At 47.4% G+C, this 18,566-nt stretch overlaps 1 protein-coding gene across 1 annotated transcript; it reads left to right on the top strand.

The window, feature by feature from the left end:
- The first annotated feature begins 11,497 nt into the window (after nt 1–11,497).
- LOC119395137 (uncharacterized) lies at nt 11,498–16,920 on the top strand. The gene is made up of 4 exons (XM_037662425.2): nt 11,498–11,513; nt 12,245–12,369; nt 12,628–12,781; nt 16,205–16,920. The coding sequence occupies exons 1-4, from the start codon at nt 11,498–11,500 to the stop codon at nt 16,843–16,845; spliced, it is 936 nt and encodes a 311-aa protein (XP_037518353.1). The 3' UTR covers nt 16,846–16,920.
- The last annotated feature ends 1,646 nt before the right edge of the window (nt 16,921–18,566 follow it).

Here is an 18,566-nt window from a genome sequence, read left to right as displayed (position 1 = left end):
GGCCACGGCATAGCGTGGTTGTGGTGCTCGGCCGGGAGGCAACACCGCCGATGACGGCATCCACCGGGAGCGGGAGTGAGCCGTCAGGCTGAGGGCCTGAGCTTGGAGACTTTCACCAGTGCGTCCTCCTCACTTGACTGCTTATGTGTCCAACCCGTTGGTGAGCCGTACCACTTTGTTTCCACATCAGGACTCTCCTGACGACATTAGCGTGTGCACTTGCGCGAAATTTAGGCTTATGATAACTTTCCCTTGTTTAAGGAGAGCTCTATGTATTTGTGGTCAGGCTGACGCTGTTAGTTTACCTTTTGTTGAGTCTAGTGTTTCCGTTTCGCTTATTTTTTGTGTGTGCAAATATATTTTCGTTTGTCTGAAAATGAAATGCTCACCTCCGTCTCTTATTCAAGAATAGTATTGCACAGCTGATTCAACCGGCTTTATTAAACGAACCTGTCACAGGCTCCTAGAGTACAGATACAGAAGACGGGGCCTTCTGTTGTCGTACTATTGGCACACCCGTATCTTAACGGTTCACTCAATAAGTACAAGCATGGTTTACGAAATCTTCTGTTTTCTAAGTACGACGGCATCTATATCTTGTTGAACGGTTTCTACAAAACGAACTAGCCGTCTAACGGAAATATCGTTTTGAAGTTACGAAAAAGTATTCGGTCACAATATACGGGGAAATATTGTCGTAAAGTGGGACCATTTTTTTACATTGGTAATATCTCACAGTTTTACAGTGGTCAAAGTTTTCTCATAGCCACTGCAACATAAGTTGCAGTGGCTATGACTAAGGGAGCTATGCACTTACGCGTGGTAGGCCTGTGACCAAACAAACCAAAACATTCCTACCCAGTTGTGTGCTAGTAGATTGGCAGCTTCGCTGAAAATAGCTCATAATGAGCTTTTCTCTAAAATTGGATCTACCTAACTGTCAGTATGCAACACATCACTACATTGGATGTGGTGGTGTATTTTGCATCGATATGGGCAGACTTCCACCAGTGTTATTTAAGGAAAAGCGCGATGCTAAAATGTACCACTAACGAGCTAGATTATGCATGATGGTATAGCGAAGCTATAAGAGTATGAATAATGCCTCCTTGTGCTAACCATGCCGTGGCCGAGAAACGCAACTTTGACTGCGGTGTTGGGAGGCGGAAGCGATGAATCACGTAGTCTGCCGGTGGGCATTTGCGGCCCTAGTTGGCTGAGATAGTATCGAAAAGTCTGGGATTAGCGATTTGCGTGTAACCAATCCATAAACAACACTCTTGAGTAACGATGCAGAGTGGAGGTTTCAGGCCTCAATCGCGGTTACTCATGCCACGCATTGTTTAGTTATACTTCAACTAACTACGCTGGAGTTTAGCCATGAGCTTTGGTTAAACATATACGCAACTGGTTCAGGCAGTGGCGTGGTGTTTCTAATTCGCCTTGATAGTCCCTGTCATAGCATCCCACAATATGTGCAGCTGCTTCGAGAGTCACAGCTGGGCGGTTAGTACTAATGCCGTTATTGAAGCACTTCGCAACAAAATGCCCATTCCCGAAAGCTTTCTATTATCATCAATTTCAATATACAAGGCGTCCATGGAAGAAATGTTTAGCTGCCTGGTAATACTGATTGCAAAGCGGACGTACAGAGCTGACTTGTCTACGGTGTTCTGTGCTTCGAGTGAAAGAGTATTAATATAGGTAGCCGTAAATGTTGACGATATAATTTTAATCTTGATTCGGCAGTCATGTTTTCCTTTTTTAGATGCGAAGTATCTCTTGCCCAGGGGTATGTAACGTGCCGTGGTCATCCGCACGCAGCGCGGTAGTCGCAACAAGAGCTTGATTTGGGCGAGTTGGTTCATGCTGAATATCGTGGGTACAGCGCAACATCAGAAGGAAAAGAAAACGACACACAGGAAAGAGCGCTGACTTTCAACTAGACTTTATTGAAGGTGCTTCGGCCGCTTTTATACATGGTGCAGGTACCGTGCGCATGCTCTATAACACGTGTGATAGTATGTAAGATTACGCTAACTAAGAAAAGAATATTCTATATCGGATAAGTGAAGAGAAGGTGTACTAATGCACTGATCCGAGGCCTTCCTGATAAAAAACGCTTCTATAATTTCTCTTTCATGCTTCATTTTTGCTTTTTTCAGAAACCTTGTCTTATGGAATACAGGACTGCACTTGCATTCCTTGCAATGTATGGCCATATGGCTACCATACCCATTCTTGACGTTGTACGCATGCTGCCTAGCTCGATCATTAAAACATTGCCCTGTTTGACCTATATATAATTTTCCACAGGTTAACGGTATCTCATAGACAACATTTGATTGGCATTCTGTGAAGCTGTGCTCATGACGTATATTACATGGTCGATCATTCTTCTTGCAATTCAGGACACACACTTTTGAAAGCTTGCACGGGGCGGAAAACAACAAATTGATATCATATCTGGTTGCTATTTTCTTTAAGCTGTGAGACACCTTATGTACATAGGGTATGACATGCAATGGTCTTTGATCCTTTTGTTTTCCCTTTGGTCCCGTGTTTTGGCGCTTTACTTTCTGTAGGAGGCTTTCGCAAACGGGTACGACGACGCTGTTGGGGTAGCCAGCAGCTTTTAGTTTATCAATCTGCGTAGTGAGACTAGCCTCAGCCTTGTGCTCACACGACTTATGAAGGGCGGCCTGAATACACGTGGTGGCAATGCCTCTTTTGATTACCTTTGAATGGCCACTGTCAAAAGGGAGGACATTCTTAGCGCTCCTAGGTTGATAGCACCAGCAAGTATGCCTATTGTCAGAGAATGAAATGAGAACGTCTAAATATTGTATGCACTTGTCTTTTGGCAATTCAAATGTGAAATTGAGCCCCCATGAGTGCTCTTTGAAGACATTGAGCACGGCCGTAACTTTATCATTAAAACACATTTGTCCGCTCTCTTCAACAAGCACAAGGTAGTCGTCAACATAACGATACACTCGGCGTACAGGCACACATGCAAGGCTCGCAGAAATGCGGTTGTCTATTACGGATAAAAAGATAAAAAGCGCTCTTTCCTGTGTGTCGTTTTCTTTTCCTTCTGATGTTGCGCTGTACCCACGATATTCAGCATGAACCAACTCGCCCAAATCAAGCTCTTGTTGCTGCAAATTTCTTCTACATTGGGCTCTGTTCTGTCTTCTTCGGCTGCCGCAGACCCGGTGCTCACCTGCGTAGACCTGATAGCCGTCACGACATGCCAGTCACGCACCCTGGCCTACTACATGAAGAGGGGGATCGCACCTCCTGAGGTTGGTGCTTTTTTCGGTCTCGTTCAACCTTCTTGGGGTCACGCCAAAAGGATTTGCAAAGTGATAAAATCGGAAAAGTGGCGACAAATTCGGATGTACTACGATTGGCTTAATGTCCTAGTTCTTGAAGGAAAGGATCCTCCGTACGAGAAGGCAAGACTGCGTCACTTCAAAAGCCTAGCAAGTAATACTGCCGAATTCCTTTGGAGACGTACCCTGCTATTTTTGCCAAAAAATAGAAACAAAAACGTCGCTGAGCAAAGTAACGAAGTTGGGCGGAGCAACGTTACCAAACGAAGTTGAAAAGGTGTTAGAAAAAGGGCCGAAGTACAGTTTTCAACCAAGACTGGAACCTTACCAGCAGCTGGCCATGGCACGCAGCTTGGGACAAAAAGCTAGCGATGATGCAAGAAGTCATCTCATAGCGGAGAGTGTTGAATGTGCCATAACTAACTACAAGAAATCCCCACGACTGCCGCTGAAGAAGATTGCCACCTATATGAAAGATAACAATTTGGAAGTGATACAGGCCGATAAAGAAGGCGGATTCGTGGTGCTTCCGCAAGAATTATTTCAGGCAAAAGCAGCCACGGCTATTAACAAACATTTCGAGCCCATAAAATTTGACCCCAAACAGCAGAAAAGAAAAGCGCTGAAGCTGACCAAGGACATGAATTTGGAGGCACTAAGAAAGCTAGTGGGCAAGTCTGAAAGAGGCTACTTGGAGGCCTTTTTCTCTTGCAAAACGCACAAGCCGGAGCATTCTTTCAGAGTGATAGTTTCGGAGAGATCGTCATGGCAGAAACATGTAGGACAGTTTCTTCAGGACAAATTGAAAAAGCTGACTTTTGAAGATCCGTTCCTAATAAGAAGCTCCACTGAACTGGTCCAGGAACTACAGATGGGGTACCATTCCAACGTCGTGGGATTTTCAATAGACATTGAGGACCTTTATTACTCAGTTCCACGTGATGGCCTTCTTTGTGCAGTGCGGAAGTGTTTTGAAGAACAGGAGCCGCAGTTTCAGAACGCTATAGGCTTGAACTCTGACAATTTTATCACGCTCCTAGAATTTTATCTTAGTTCGACAACCATCAACCACGATGGGCAATTCTTAATCCAACGCAACGGCATATGTATAGGTTCATCACTAGCCCCACTTCTTTGTGACATCTTTTTATCCGTAATAGACAACCGCATTTCTGCGAGCCTTGCATGTGTGCCTGTACGCCGAGTGTATCGTTATGTTGACGACTACCTTGTGCTTGTTGAAGAGAGCGGACAAATGTGTTTTAATGATAAAGTTACGGCCGTGCTCAATGTCTTCAAAGAGCACTCATGGGGGCTCAATTTCACATTTGAATTGCCAAAAGACAAGTGCATACAATATTTAGACGTTCTCATTTCATTCTCTGACAATAGGCATACTTGCTGGTGCTATCAACCTAGGAGCGCTAAGAATGTCCTCCCTTTTGACAGTGGCCATTCAAAGGTAATCAAAAGAGGCATTGCCACCACGTGTATTCAGGCCGCCCTTCATAAGTCGTGTGAGCACAAGGCTGAGGCTAGTCTCACTACGCAGATTGATAAACAAAAAGCTGCTGGCTACCCCAACAGCGTCGTCGTACCCGTTTGCGAAAGCCTCCTACAGAAAGTAAAGCGCCAAAACACGGGACCAAAGGGAAAACAAAAGGATCAAAGACCATTGCATGTCATACCCTATGTACATAAGGTGTCTCACAGCTTAAAGAAAATAGCAACCAGATATGATATCAATTTGTTGTTTTCCGCCCCGTGCAAGCTTTCAAAAGTGTGTGTCCTGAATTGCAAGAAGAATGATCGACCATGTAATATACGTCATGAGCACAGCTTCACAGAATGCCAATCAAATGTTGTCTATGAGATACCGTTAACCTGTGGAAAATTATATATAGGTCAAACAGGGCAATGTTTTAATGATCGAGCTAGGCAGCATGCGTACAACGTCAAGAATGGGTATGGTAGCCATATGGCCATACATTGCAAGGAATGCAAGTGCAGTCCTGTATTCCATAAGACAAGGTTTCTGAAAAAAGCAAAAACGAAGCATGAAAGAGAAATTATAGAAGCGTTTTTTATCAGGAAGGCCTCGGATCAGTGCATTAGTACACCTTCTCTTCACTTATCCGATATAGAATATTCTTTTCTTAGTTAGCGTAATCTTACATACTATCACACGTGTTATAGAGCATGCGCACGGTACCTGCACCATGTATAAAAGCGGCCGAAGCACCTTCAATAAAGTCTAGTTGAAAGTCAGCGCTCTTTCCTGTGTGTCGTTTTCTTTTCCTTCTGATGTTGCGCTGTACCCACGATATTCGCGGTAGTCGGCACTCACACTACACATGCGCGACTCTCCTCCTTCCCTCTCTCCGACAGCTGCTCCACTTTTCTCCACTTGTCTTTCCACTACTCTCTCCACTTCTCTACCAGCACCTGCTTGCGCTTCTCCTGCGTTCTCGCTTCTGATCTCACGGCGCATACGCTACTCTCCTCCTCTAGTCTCCTCTCCTTCAAATGGCAGAGCGCTGCGCGAGTTCAGACCAGGGCTTGCCTTGGTTGGCTCCTCTGAAATGCGGGCTCGAAATGGCGAAATTCTATCCTGCGCAGCGCAGCGATGAGGGCCAGCGCATGCGCGTCCCCTCCTCCTCTCTCTCGCGCGCCTGTCGACGTTCCCCGCACGCCGTGTGAGAATTAACGGCCAGGCTAGAGGGAAGACACGACGCGCGTAGTGTTCCTCTTCGCGTTCCATGACGCGAGGTCGGTAGCATGCCCAGCGAACGCCAACGGAACGCGATTGTGCAAGTGCTCCGGCTTCGCATCGCCCCTGGTCCCCTTTAGCGGGAGATGGTGTAATTTTTTTATTTACCATGTTTGTGATATTTTTCCTCAAACGCCTGTCAACATAAAAAAGAATTAAAATGCTCATAAGATAGAATTTTAGTTCCTCTCTGATTGGAGTAAATATGTGACCAAGAAATTAACAGTTTTTTTTTTGCTAAGTGCCGAAATTACGAAATTGGCAGGAAAGTAATCTTTTCTTGTGGCCGAAATTTGCATATTTTTTAAGGCTCTGAAAATGTTGCGGCCGAGTACATAAGCTGGCTGTGAGCTTGTAATAGTTCCCTAAACACAAGCCTACTACTGTGTTCTTTTTGTTTTTTTGTTAAGGATGTTTTGTGTATGGACGACGCTTAGTGATTTGTCGCGCACTGAACTGCAGTTTATTTTTCTCCGAAAAACAAGCTTTTTGAAAAGGGGACTCTTGTTATGATTAAAATGCGCGAGTGTAGTGCGTCCGATGGTTGGAACAGCAAATACGACTAGCACGACGTACAGCGTGGTACTTGCGCGAGTGCGCCAAACATCGGAGCGTAAAAAAAAACGCAAAATAAAGAAATCACCGAGAGCCACTGCGCCGAAAAGGAGAAAGAAGAAGAGCTGTGCTGGCTGTTCGAAGAACGTGGCTAGGGTGCGGAGTGCGAGCTTGTCGGGCGCTTGTACCCGGGTTTTGAAGGTGTCCACCTAGCCGGTGCAGGCCTGCATGCGGACCTGGCAACCATTCTACCGGCATGGCTTTTGCTGAGGCCCCGGCATGGCGTGGTTGTGGTGCTCGGCCGGGAGGCAACACCGCCGATGACGGCATCCACCGGAAGCGGGAGTGAGCCGTCGGGCTGAGGGCCCGAGCTTGGAGACTTTCACCACCGCGTCCTCCTCACTTGACTGCTCATGTGTCCAACCCGTTGGTGAGCCGTACCACTCTGTTTCCACATCAGGACTCTCCTGGCGACATTAGCGTGTGGACTTGCACGAAATTTAGGCTTATGATAAGTTTCCCTTGTTTAAGGGGGGACATAGCTTGTGGAGTCAAAAAAATCATCAAAGAAAAAAGTGTTTTTTAAATTATATTATTGACATCTACAGCTATTATTTCGCATGTAAAGCCTGAGAGAAGTCTTAAAAGATCAGTATTTCACCTGCAGTTTAGATCTGTGCAACGTGTACGAGCTGAACGTTAAATGTTTTTGGGTCATTTATTTAGCTTATCGGAGTGATGCATCATGATTTAGAACAGCTAGAGCTGTAATTACTTTTTTAACATAAAGCCCAAGCTGTGTATCACAAAGTGCTGAGAGCACAATTCTAATTTTCTGCTCATAGATTTTTTAAAATTTATTTTGTTTTTTCTTTACGGTAGTCATGGTACAAACATTGAATTTCGATCATCTGCAGAATGACTAGTTATGATCCGATCTGAAAACTGTTTGCAGCGTTGCACTTATTGCATATAGTAGTATCTAATAATATCTGGGGTTTAACGTCCCAAAACCACGATATGATTATGAGAGACGCCGTAGTGGAGGGCTCCGGAAATTTTGACCACCTGGGGTTCTTTAACGTGCACCTAAATCTAAGTACACGGGCCTCAGACATTTTCGCCTCCATCGAAAAATATAGTAGTATCTAGCTATCTGATAATATTCACTTTCTGCTGAACGGCTTTTCTCCTATTGTCTCCGGAAACAATAGAGAGCCAGCTTTGTGTATCTCGTAAACCAGTTTGCTTACAAGAAAAATTATTGTATATTTGAAATCAGCATGAAAAACCAAACAAGTCTATTTAATTTCATCAGGTTTGGACATAAGATACAGAAAATATCTCCACACAACATGTCCCCCCTTAAGGAGAGCTCTATGTATTTGTGGTCAGGCTGACGCTGTTAGTTTACCTTTTGTTGATTCTAGTGTTTCCGCTTCGCTTATTTTTTGTGTGTGCAAATATATTTTCGTTTTGTCTGAAAATGAAACGCCCACCTCCGTCTCTTATTCAAGAATAGTATTGCACAGCTGATTCAACCGGCTTTATTAAATGAACATGTCACAGGCTCGTAGAATACAGATACAGAAGTAGGGGCCTTCTGTTGTCGTACTATTGGCACACCCGTATCTTACCGGTTCACTCAATAAGTACAAGCATGGTTTATGAAATCTTCTGTTTTCTAAGTACAACGGCACCTATATCTTGTTGAACGGTTTCTACAAAACGAACTGGCCATCCGCACTGGCCGTCCAACGGAAATATCGTTTTGAAGTTCCGAAAAAGTGTTCGGTCACAATATACTGGGAAATATTGTTGTAAAGTAGGGCCATTTTTTTACAGTGGTAATATCTCCGTCGAAGTTTTCTAATAGCCACTGCAACATAAGTTGCAGTGGCTATGACTGCGGGAGCTATGCACGTACGCGTGGTAGGCCTGTGACCAAACGTACCAAAACATTCCTACCCAGTTGTGTGCTCGTAGAATGGCAGCTTCGCTGAAAATAGCCCATAATGAACTTTTCTTTATAATTGGAGCTACCTAACTGTCAGTATGCAACAGATCACTACATTGGATGTGGTGGTGTATTTTGCATCGATATGGGCAGACTTCCACCAGTGTTATTTAAGGAAAAGCGCGATGCTAAAATGTACCACTAACGAGCTAGATTATGCGCGATGGTATAGCGAAGCTATAAAAGAATGAATAATGCCTTCTTGTACCAACCATGCCGTGGCCGAGAAACGCAACTTTGACTGCGAGTGTTGGCAGGCGGAACCAATGAATCACGTAGTCCGCCGGTGGACATTTGCGGCCCTAGTTGGCTGAGATAGTATCGAAAAGTCTGGGATTAGCGATTTGCGTGTAACCAATCCATAAACAACACTCTTGAGTAACGATGCAGAGTGGAGGTTTCAGGCCTCAATCGCGGTTACTCATGCCACGCATTGTTTAGTTATACTTCAACTACCTACGCTGGAGTTTAGCCATGAGCTTTGGTTAAACATATACGCAACTGGTTCAGGCAGTGGCGTGGTGTTTCTAATTCGCCTTGGTCGTCCCTGTCATAGCATCCCACAATATGTGCAGCTGCTTCGAGAGTCACAGCTGGGCGGTTAGTACTAATGCCGTAATTGAAGCACTTCGCAACAAAATGCCCATACCCGAAAGCTTTCTATTATCATCAATTTCAATATATAAGGCGTCCATGGAAGAAATGTTTCGCTGCCTGGTAATACTGATTGCAAAGAGGACGTACAGAGCTGACTTGTCTACGGTGTTCTGTGCTTTGAGTGAAGGAGTATTATTATAGGTAGCCGTAAATGTTGATGATATAATTTTAATGTTCATTCGGCAGTCATCTTTTCCTTTTTTAGATGCGAAGTATCTCTTGCTCGGGGGTATATAATGCAGCGTGGTCATCCGCACGCAGCGTGGTAGTCCGCACTCACACGACGCATGCGCGACTCTCCTCCTTCCCTCTCTCCGACAGCTGCGCGTTACTTTCTCCACTTCTCTACCAGCACCTGCTTGTGCTTCTCCTGCTTTCTCGCTTCTGATCTCACGGCGCATACGCTACTCTCCTCCTCTAGTCTCCTCTCCTTCAAATGGCAGAGCGCTGCGCGCATTCAGTCCAGCGCTTGCCTGCGGGCTCGACATGGTGAAATTCTCTCCTGCGCAGCGCAGCGATGAGGGCCAGCGCATGCGCGTCCTTTCCTCCTCTCTCTCCTCTCATACGCTGCCTCTCTCTCGCGCGCCTGTCGACGTTCCCCGCACGCCCTGTGAGAATTAGCGGCCAGGCTAGAGGGAAGACACGACGCGCACAGTGTTCCTCTTCGCGTTCCACGACGTGAGGTCGGTAGCATGCCTAGCGAACGCCAACGGAACGCGATCGTGCAAGTGCTCCGGCTACGCATCGCCTCTGGTCCCCTTTAGCAGGAGATGGTGTAATTTTTTTGTCATTAATGCCCGTTTCTAACTTACTTTTTCCGCTCCACTTCTGTGGACAGTTTCTAATGTTCGTGGTTGCAAGGGCTAACCTTGTGTGGGCATACGATTTCAGTTGTTCCCCCACACCCCTTGATGAATAAAGTTGTCACTCACTCACTCCGTCTTTCGTTACAGCGACAGTGTACAGCCGCCAGCACGATCAACTCGGACGCTCCGCAACGTGGCATCGACCGACTTCGACTAATGCCAGCGCCACCAAGCGTTGGACGCAATATGTTTGCCGCAGTTAACGATAGATGGAGCTTGGGTTGATTTCACTGGTAAATTTCGGTTTCGCTTCTGCTTGACGGGTGGGTCAGATACGCTCATTTGAAAGGTCCGTTTCTGCACCGTTTCACTCGTGGCTGTGTCCTCGCGGGCGCCCATAAAATTCCATGCCATATGCTTATCTCGGCAATGAACCTTTGCGTGCAACAGCTCGCGCACCTTTCGAGTTCGAATTAACGCTCCGACACCGCATCTTCAGTGCAGCGTGAACTCAACAGGAAGGCGAACACCAAATTGCGAGAACAGTCTGAATCCCGCTCTCTGAACATCAATTAATGAGATCATGAACTACTACATCGCATTTGAGATTGATTGATTGTGCAACTTTAACAAACGCCATGAGTCTGCGTTTGCTCTACTTTCCAAAATCTCATTTCTGTCGAGCGCCAGCTGTGATTTAACTCGTGATCTGTCGCACGCAATGACTCATTGCCGAGATAGGCATACGGCAAGGAATTTTATGGGCGTGCGTGAGAATGGAGCCACGAGCGAAACGTGGGGAAAACGGACCAGCCAAGTTAGTGTATTCGACCCGTCGGCCAGGCGGAATAGAAACAGAAATTTACCAATGAAATCGACCCTTGCTCTGTTTATCGTTAGCTGCTGCAACATGCCGTATCCAACACTTGGCGGCGCTGGCGTCAGGCGAAGCCGGTCGAGGCCACGCCAGGGCGCAGAAACTCCTAAGTTCTACAAACCGCTACAGAGGGCAATAAAATCAACCGTGGCGAGTTCCAGCTTCAAACACCGGGAGTGGATCTATTGACCACTGCGTTAGGATCACATTGCGGCTTCCGTGAGGTCCCTCATTCGCTCTATTGCATTTTCATGTAGGGGCACCTTCATCGGGGCCAAATTTGGTCTTTTTCAATAAAGGTCCCCGCTCGCTCGCTCTAAAGAAAAACGAACATCGGCAGCGCTGACCTGACCAATGCAAAAAGTAAAATAAAGATCCCAGCAGGAATCGAACCCAAGCATTTTGTGTGGCAGCCAGGTATCCTACCAGACAGCCACGCCACGTCTTGAAACTTCTGTGGAATCTTCTGTGAAAGTCATGGCGCACATGACATGCAAGTCATTATTTTCTTATTCTCACCTGTCATAAATATTCGTCATACAGTCGCGTCACACAGTACCAATTTTGGTGCATATCAAGCGCGCGAAACGACCGCGAGCTCCCCATGAGCGTGACACGTAAGTCATGGCGCACATGACATGGAAGTCATTATTTTCCTACTCTCACCTGTCATAAATGTTAGGCATATAGTCACGTCACACAACACCAATTGTGGTGCATATCAAGCGCGCGAAACGACCGCGAGCTCCCCATGAGCATGGCACGTAAGTCATGGCGCACATGACATGCAAGTCATTATTTTCTTACTGTCACCTGTCATAAATGTTCGTCATATAGTCACGTTACACAACACCAATCTTGGTGTATATCAAGCGCGCGAAACGACCGCGAGCTCGCCATGAGCGTGGCACCTAAGTGATAGCGCACATGACATGTATGTCATGATTTTCATGTTACCACCTGTCATTTATGTTCGCAATACAGTCACGTCACAGAATACCACTTTGGTTGCATATTCATTAAGTTAAACGGCCGCGAGCGTCCCCAGACCATGACATGATAAATCCTGCCTTACAGGGGCGTAGCCAGAAATTTTTTTCGGGGGGGGTTCTGTGGTGTCGCGCCTTACCAGTTTCGGTTTTGATTGTGTGACGCAGAGCGCCACACAACGGGTATTCCCTGTACGAAATCGTATGACCAAATCTCTTTGTAAATAAACTACAGTCCCATTCCCGTTCTCCGGCTGTCTTGACGCAACTGCGGGCGCTCCGGCGCTGAGCCGCCTTCCTAGCCCGCCGGACGGTACCTCCGGCGGCGACACTACAAAGTGGCGACGAGGTGAAAACAATGTAAGCCTTGTACATACTTCGCCGGCATTTTCCGCCGCATTACGGGGCACCACCCCACTTGCAAGCTGCACGGACTACGGCCACACCCTACTGCGGCCACACCCTGTGCACGTACTGCCAATGCTTGCTGGCACCAGCGACTGCGACTCATCAGTGAACCACGTTTCCAGCATGAGTGCCGCTATTCCTCCTCCGCCGTTTTTACAAACTCCGGGCACTCCTCCCGTGCCTTGGGCTAAATGGCGCCGTGTCTTTCAGGCGTACGTCGACGTTGCCGCCGGAGACACCGCCCGGCCCGCTCTGAAGAAGAGCCTCCTGCTGAATGCACTGGGAGTTGAAGGCCTGGATGTTTATTGGACGCTACAAGCTGCCCAGGAACAGGCGGGGAGCGGAGATGGCACTCGGGACGAAGGCACGCAAGATGAGTACATCGCAGCGCTCACGCTGCTCGAGAATCACTTCAAGGCGCCCAGCAATGAAATTCTAGAGCGTCACTATTTCAAACTGCGCAAACAGTTACCAGGGGAATCCGTTACTGATTATGTTTCTGCACTACAGACGATGGCCAGCAGATGCAATTTCGGGACTTCCGTCAATGCCATGGTCCGCGACCAGCTTTTCAGCGGAATAACCGCACAACAAGTCCGCAGACGACTTCTGCAGCTGGGACCTACCCTTACTATACATCAAGCAATACAGATTGCCAAAGAAGAGGAGCGTACCGAACTCGAAATGCAGGAATTCGCGAACGCGCAAGTTGAGAGGGTCGGATTTCAAGCGGGTACGCAAGATGGCCGCCAAAGCACTTCACATTCCTTTCCACCAAAACAAAAGAATCATGGCCGCCGGCCTCCCCGACAGAACTCGGGAGGGAGCCAACATGGCCGCTCGCAACATGACACCCGTCCTCATTCTTCATCGGACTCTGCGGCACAGCAGAATGAACCGCACCGCTCCGAATCGAATTTCTGCTACAGATGCGGATCGTCTCAACATTACGCAAATTTTGCAAACTGTCCGGCCCGCAACCGCACCTGTTCTGCCTGCGGAAAACGAGGCCACTTCAGAGCTGTCTGCCGCTCAGCAAATGTCCGAACTTCGCAACCAAACGTAGCTCAAGTGCAAGATACTGCAGTAACAAATACAGTTACTATTCTCAACGTTGATGAACGCTCCAGCCGTCCTTCACCACTGAAGATTTCTGTTCAAGTTGGCCAAGTCAACATTCCTTTTCTCGTTGACACCGGTGCGACCGTCTCATTGCTGAACTTACAAGATTTCAAGCAGTACTTTCCGGGGACCAGACTCCTTGACTCCTACATTGTCCTTCAGGACTATTCCAAGAAATGCATTCCCCATGTCGGATACTTCTCTACAAACGTCCGGTACAATGATACCACTGCTACTGTCACATTTTACGTGACAAAAGAAGGTTCTTCACTTCTCGGTTTGGACGCCATTCGAAGCCTCCACATACACATCGACGGCGCTACATTGTCCTGCTCGCAAGTTTCAAGTACAGCAACTCCAAGAATTCCTGCTAATGCTCCGTCCGAATTTCATCACCTCTTCACCCAGGAACTTGGCCTGGTGAAAGGCTACATGCACGAAGTGAAACGCCGCCCAGGTGTGCAACCTGTAGCTGCCAAGCTTCGCAGATTGCCATTCCTGCTTCGACAACAAGTCTCCGATGAACTTTCCCGTCTTGAAAATGCAGGCGTCATCGAACGTGTTTCAGCATCAGATTGGGTCTCTCCACTGGTCGTGGTGAAGAAAAAGAACGGTTCCTTAAGACTTTGTGTGGACTTGCGTGAACCAAACAAAGCTATCGTGATTGATGGGTTTCCCTTGCCCCACATCGAAGAACTTCTCCAGCAACTTACAGGTGCTGTTTACTTTTCAAAGCTAGATCTTGCATCAGCATACCATCAGGTTAACTTGTCAGAATCAAGTAGGGACTTAACCACTTTTGTAACGCATGATGGTTTGTTCAGATTCCGTAGAGTCTGCTTCGGGCTTGCATCTGCCCCTGCTGTTTTTCAGAAAATGATGTCAGACATCTTGAAAGGTTGTTCTGGAGTACTATGCTACCTAGATGACATTTTGGTCTGGGGTCGAACGCGTGCTGAACATGATGCTAATTTACAAGCAGTACTAAGCCGCATAAGCAACACAGGAATGAAACTCAACGACAAATGTGTCTTTGCTGTCCAGGAAATCCAATTTTTAGGACACAATGTCAGTGCCAGAGGATTGTCTCCTCTTGAGTCCAAAGTGCATGCTATCGTTAATGCACCTGCTCCTACAGATTGTAAATCCTTGCATTCATTTCTTGGTCTCGCTGGCTATTACTCAAAGTTCATTCCTCATTATGCTGACGTTGTTGAACCACTGCGCTCCATGTTGCGCAAAGGCCAAACATTTAATTGGTCGCATGAAGCCAATTCGGCATTCAACAGTATTAAAGCAGTACTGGCTGAAAACCCAGTCATTCAACTCTTTGACGAGAAGCTTCCGATAGTCATAACGACTGATGCTTCCAACATAGGTTTGGGCGCTGTGTTTCAACAACGCAAAGGTGACCAGTTAATTACAATTGCTTTTGCTTCGAGAGCCTTGTCACCTGCTGAACGCAGATATTCTACTGGTGAGCGTGAAGCCTTAGCATGCCTCTTTGCTTGCGAGAAATGGCATGTATACCTCTGGGGTAGACATTTTACGTTACGCACTGATCATCAAGCACTTACTACATTACTTTCTGCTGGATCAGAGGGCCGACGCCCATTACGCATTTCACGCTGGTGCGCCAGACTTTTGTACTACAACTTCACTGTACAGTACTGCAAAGGTTCAAATAATGTTGTAGCAGATGCACTTTCCCGTCTGCCTTTGCAACTTCCAGTCTCTCCAGACTTGGAAGAAGAGATAATCTCACTTGTCACTCCATGCATCAGTAAAGCTGATCTACAGGCAGCAACTGCTGAGGATACTACTTTGCAACAAGTAATTCCGTACATTGCGAACGGATGGCCAGAAAAGAAATCTCTTCGGCCAGAACTACTGCCCTACTTTGCAATCAGAAATGAGCTGTCCTATGTAGACAACTTAGTTTTCCGTGCAGACAGAGCAAGCATTCCTACTTCACTCTGCAATAAACTCGTACAGTTGGCTCATGAAAGTCACCCTGGAATTGTCAGGACTAAGCAGCGACTTAGAGAACGATACTGGTGGCCTGGCTTAGATAGCCAAGTTGAACGTACAGTTCGCGACTGTGTCGTATGTCAAACAGCAGATAAATCTGCTAAACCAGTTTTTGCACCCTTACAGCCTGTTCCATGGCCAGACAAACCTTGGGAAAAGCTAGGCATGGACATTGTCGGTCCACTCGAACGTGCTCCTTTCGACTGCAAATTTGCAATCACATTAGTTGACTACCACTCTAAGTGGCCTGAGGTTTGCTTTACCCATGCAGTCACTTCTGACGCAGTAATTACATTTCTGTCAGCACTTTTCAGTAGGGAAGGTTTCCCAGAAGCAATCGTCACGGACAACGGTCCACAATTTAAATCTCAAATATTTGAGAAGTTCCTCTCCGACAGAGGCATACAGCATCTTTGCTCTTCGAACTACTATCCACAATCTAACGGTCAAGTTGAACGCTTCAACCGCGTTTTGAAAGAGCAAATTCAGCTCGCTCAACTTGAATGCCGCCCACTGAAACAAGCTGTAACTGAGTACTTAGGCACGTATCGCTTTACGCCTCAAGCTACTACAGGCTTGTCGCCTGCACAACTTCTGCATAACCGCCAACCGCGTTCTGGAATTGACATTGCAGGGTTACACCCAAACTCTTCCGCTCCTTCGCCAAGTTTGGATCCTGTGAGAACACGAGTGTTCCACAAGCAACAGGCAACTAAGCAACGCATTGATTCTAAGCGTGGAGCAAAACCTCCTAAGCTACAGGTGGGCCTCAGAGTTAAAGTTCGTCTGCCAGGAAAGCAGAATAAATACAGAGGTCCTTATACAATCCTTAGTCAAACTGGTTTCAATTCCTTTCGCCTTAGTGATGGCAACGTCTGGAATGCATCAAAGCTGGTAGTTGTTCATGCTGAGCAGAATGCAACTCCACAGCAGAATTCATGTCCTCCACCTAACACATCTTCTATGCAACAACATAATTCCTCCTCACCTCCATGTTCTTTTGCAGTTCCACAGTTAGTGCGACTTCCACTAACCACCTTGCAGGCACCTTCACAACAATCGGCTGATGTGCCCAGCCCCAATGCAACGCTTCTCGAAAGGGGGATAGATACGTCGACTAACATGCCGCCTACGGAAAATCTTGAAACTTTGCCGCATTCGCTCTCCGATGAGCGTGTAGCTGAGCCCCAAGGCTCAAATTCTTCTACTGACCGATCCCTTCGTCCCAAACGGCACCGAAGAAAGCCGACTCGATACAAGGACTACGTTCCTTGATATATATATTCTTCATAATACTCATGTTTCACATACTTATACACCACTTTATATACTACTTTCATATATTACTTACTACATAATCCTTTTTGGGGAACATGTGACTGACACTAAGTTCCTAACTACTACTTATACTAGTTCATAAATGGGCTCATGCAATAAAAATAAAAATCCATTACATCAAGTTTAGTCAAACTACGTCAACTCTGGTCACATACATATTGTCCTAATAAAGAATACATTCCTACATGTGATAACTATTGTATAATGATGTTACTTATTTTTGCACATTTTCTTACAAGATGTTTAAGGATTGTGTGCCAACGTGTTACTTCATACAAACTTTTCAGTGCCTTACCACTGTATAATGTCATATACAGAGTACAACCCCTTTCCGTTTTAGGGGGAGATGATGTGGTGTCGCGCCTTACCAGTTTCGGTTTTGATTGTGTGACGCAGAGCGCCACACAACGGGTATTCCCTGTACGAAATCGTATGACCAAATCTCTTTGTAAATAAACTACAGTCCCATTCCCGTTCTCCGGCTGTCTTGACGCAACTGCGGGCGCTCCGGCGCTGAGCCGCCTTCCTAGCCCGCCGGACGGTACCTCCGGCGGCGACACTACAGGTTCAACCATACTTTATGTATGTTCGTGCGTGTGTTTGTATGTGTGCGTGCCTATATACGCAAGCAAAATTGAAAAATTTCGGGGGGGGTTTGAACCCCCCCAACCCCCCCCCTTGGCTACGCCCCTGCTGCCTTACATGACATGCCTGTCATGATTTGCACCTTAAGACTTGTCACTTTGTGGGAATCGAGCGCGCCCACCCCTTTGGCGCCTCATTCCCCAGCTAGCGCGTGTGTTGGGCTCGCGCGGCTCGAGCGCCGGGGACCGCCGTTAATTGGCAGTATGGCGACCACGGCGGCAGCGCCAGGCCTCTTTGTCTGGTGCGAGCCGTGCATCACTTCCCGGCGCGCGGGCACGCGTCCGGGCATGCCTCGACATGCTCACATGCTCACGCCATCAAGCTAGCTTACGTCACTGCGCAACGCCTGTCCTCATTGGCCGCCAGTGACAACCCCCTTCCCCCTTGAGCTCGCTTCTGTCTGGCGCGGGCTTGCCCGCGTCAGATGCTCTCAGGCCTTGACGAGAGGTTGACGTGCTGCTGAGCAGGCGGCTTCTCGTTCGTGCGTTCGACTTCGGCCCTCGTGCGTGAGTCGTCGCGCCGTTGGCAAGCGTACTTGCTCGGTCTTGCGGAGTTCCCTATACGGCCTGCAAGCCCGTGAGTGTCGCACTGTGCTGCATCTTGGGTTAATAAACCCCCTGTTGTTGTTACCCTGCCTCGTGCGTGGTTTCTGCGCCGTGTCGGAGAAAACGACGAAGCCGGCCGCAGCGTCGTCGCACGCAGCGGCAGTGGAGAACGTCGCGTCCCTTCACGGTCGCCTCGTAGGGTAAGCATTTCGCAAACCTATCTCCACATAACTGGTGCCCAACTTGGTTTCGGCATGGCTTCAGAGCAGACCCCCTCGAGGTGCTCGTTCCTGTTCGATCCTGTGGCGACGGGCTTGATCTCGTTCGAGGCGGACGGCTGCGACAGCACGGGGTACGGCCCTCTCGGCGACCCTCTGCTTTCGTTCACCGGGAGAGATCCCTTTTTCGGGGCCCCCTACAGGTGATGCGAGCCGCTTGAACGAAGACCACAGTCCTAGCCAAGCCAGT

This window comes from Rhipicephalus sanguineus, chromosome 5, assembly GCF_013339695.2.
Source record: "Rhipicephalus sanguineus isolate Rsan-2018 chromosome 5, BIME_Rsan_1.4, whole genome shotgun sequence".
In the NCBI taxonomy this organism is placed as follows: domain Eukaryota; kingdom Metazoa; phylum Arthropoda; class Arachnida; order Ixodida; family Ixodidae; genus Rhipicephalus; species Rhipicephalus sanguineus.
This window is presented reverse-complemented; position numbering and strand designations above follow the sequence as displayed.

Coding starts and splice junctions, on each gene's coding strand:
- LOC119395137 (XM_037662425.2), top strand. Junction 12,370..12,627: donor GGCGACGAGGTGAAAACAAT/GTAAGCCTTGTA, acceptor CGTGTCTTTCAG/GCGTACGTCGACGTTGCCGC. Junction 12,782..16,204: donor AGATGGCACTCGGGACGAAG/GCACGCAAGATG, acceptor TTGACATTGCAG/GGTTACACCCAAACTCTTCC.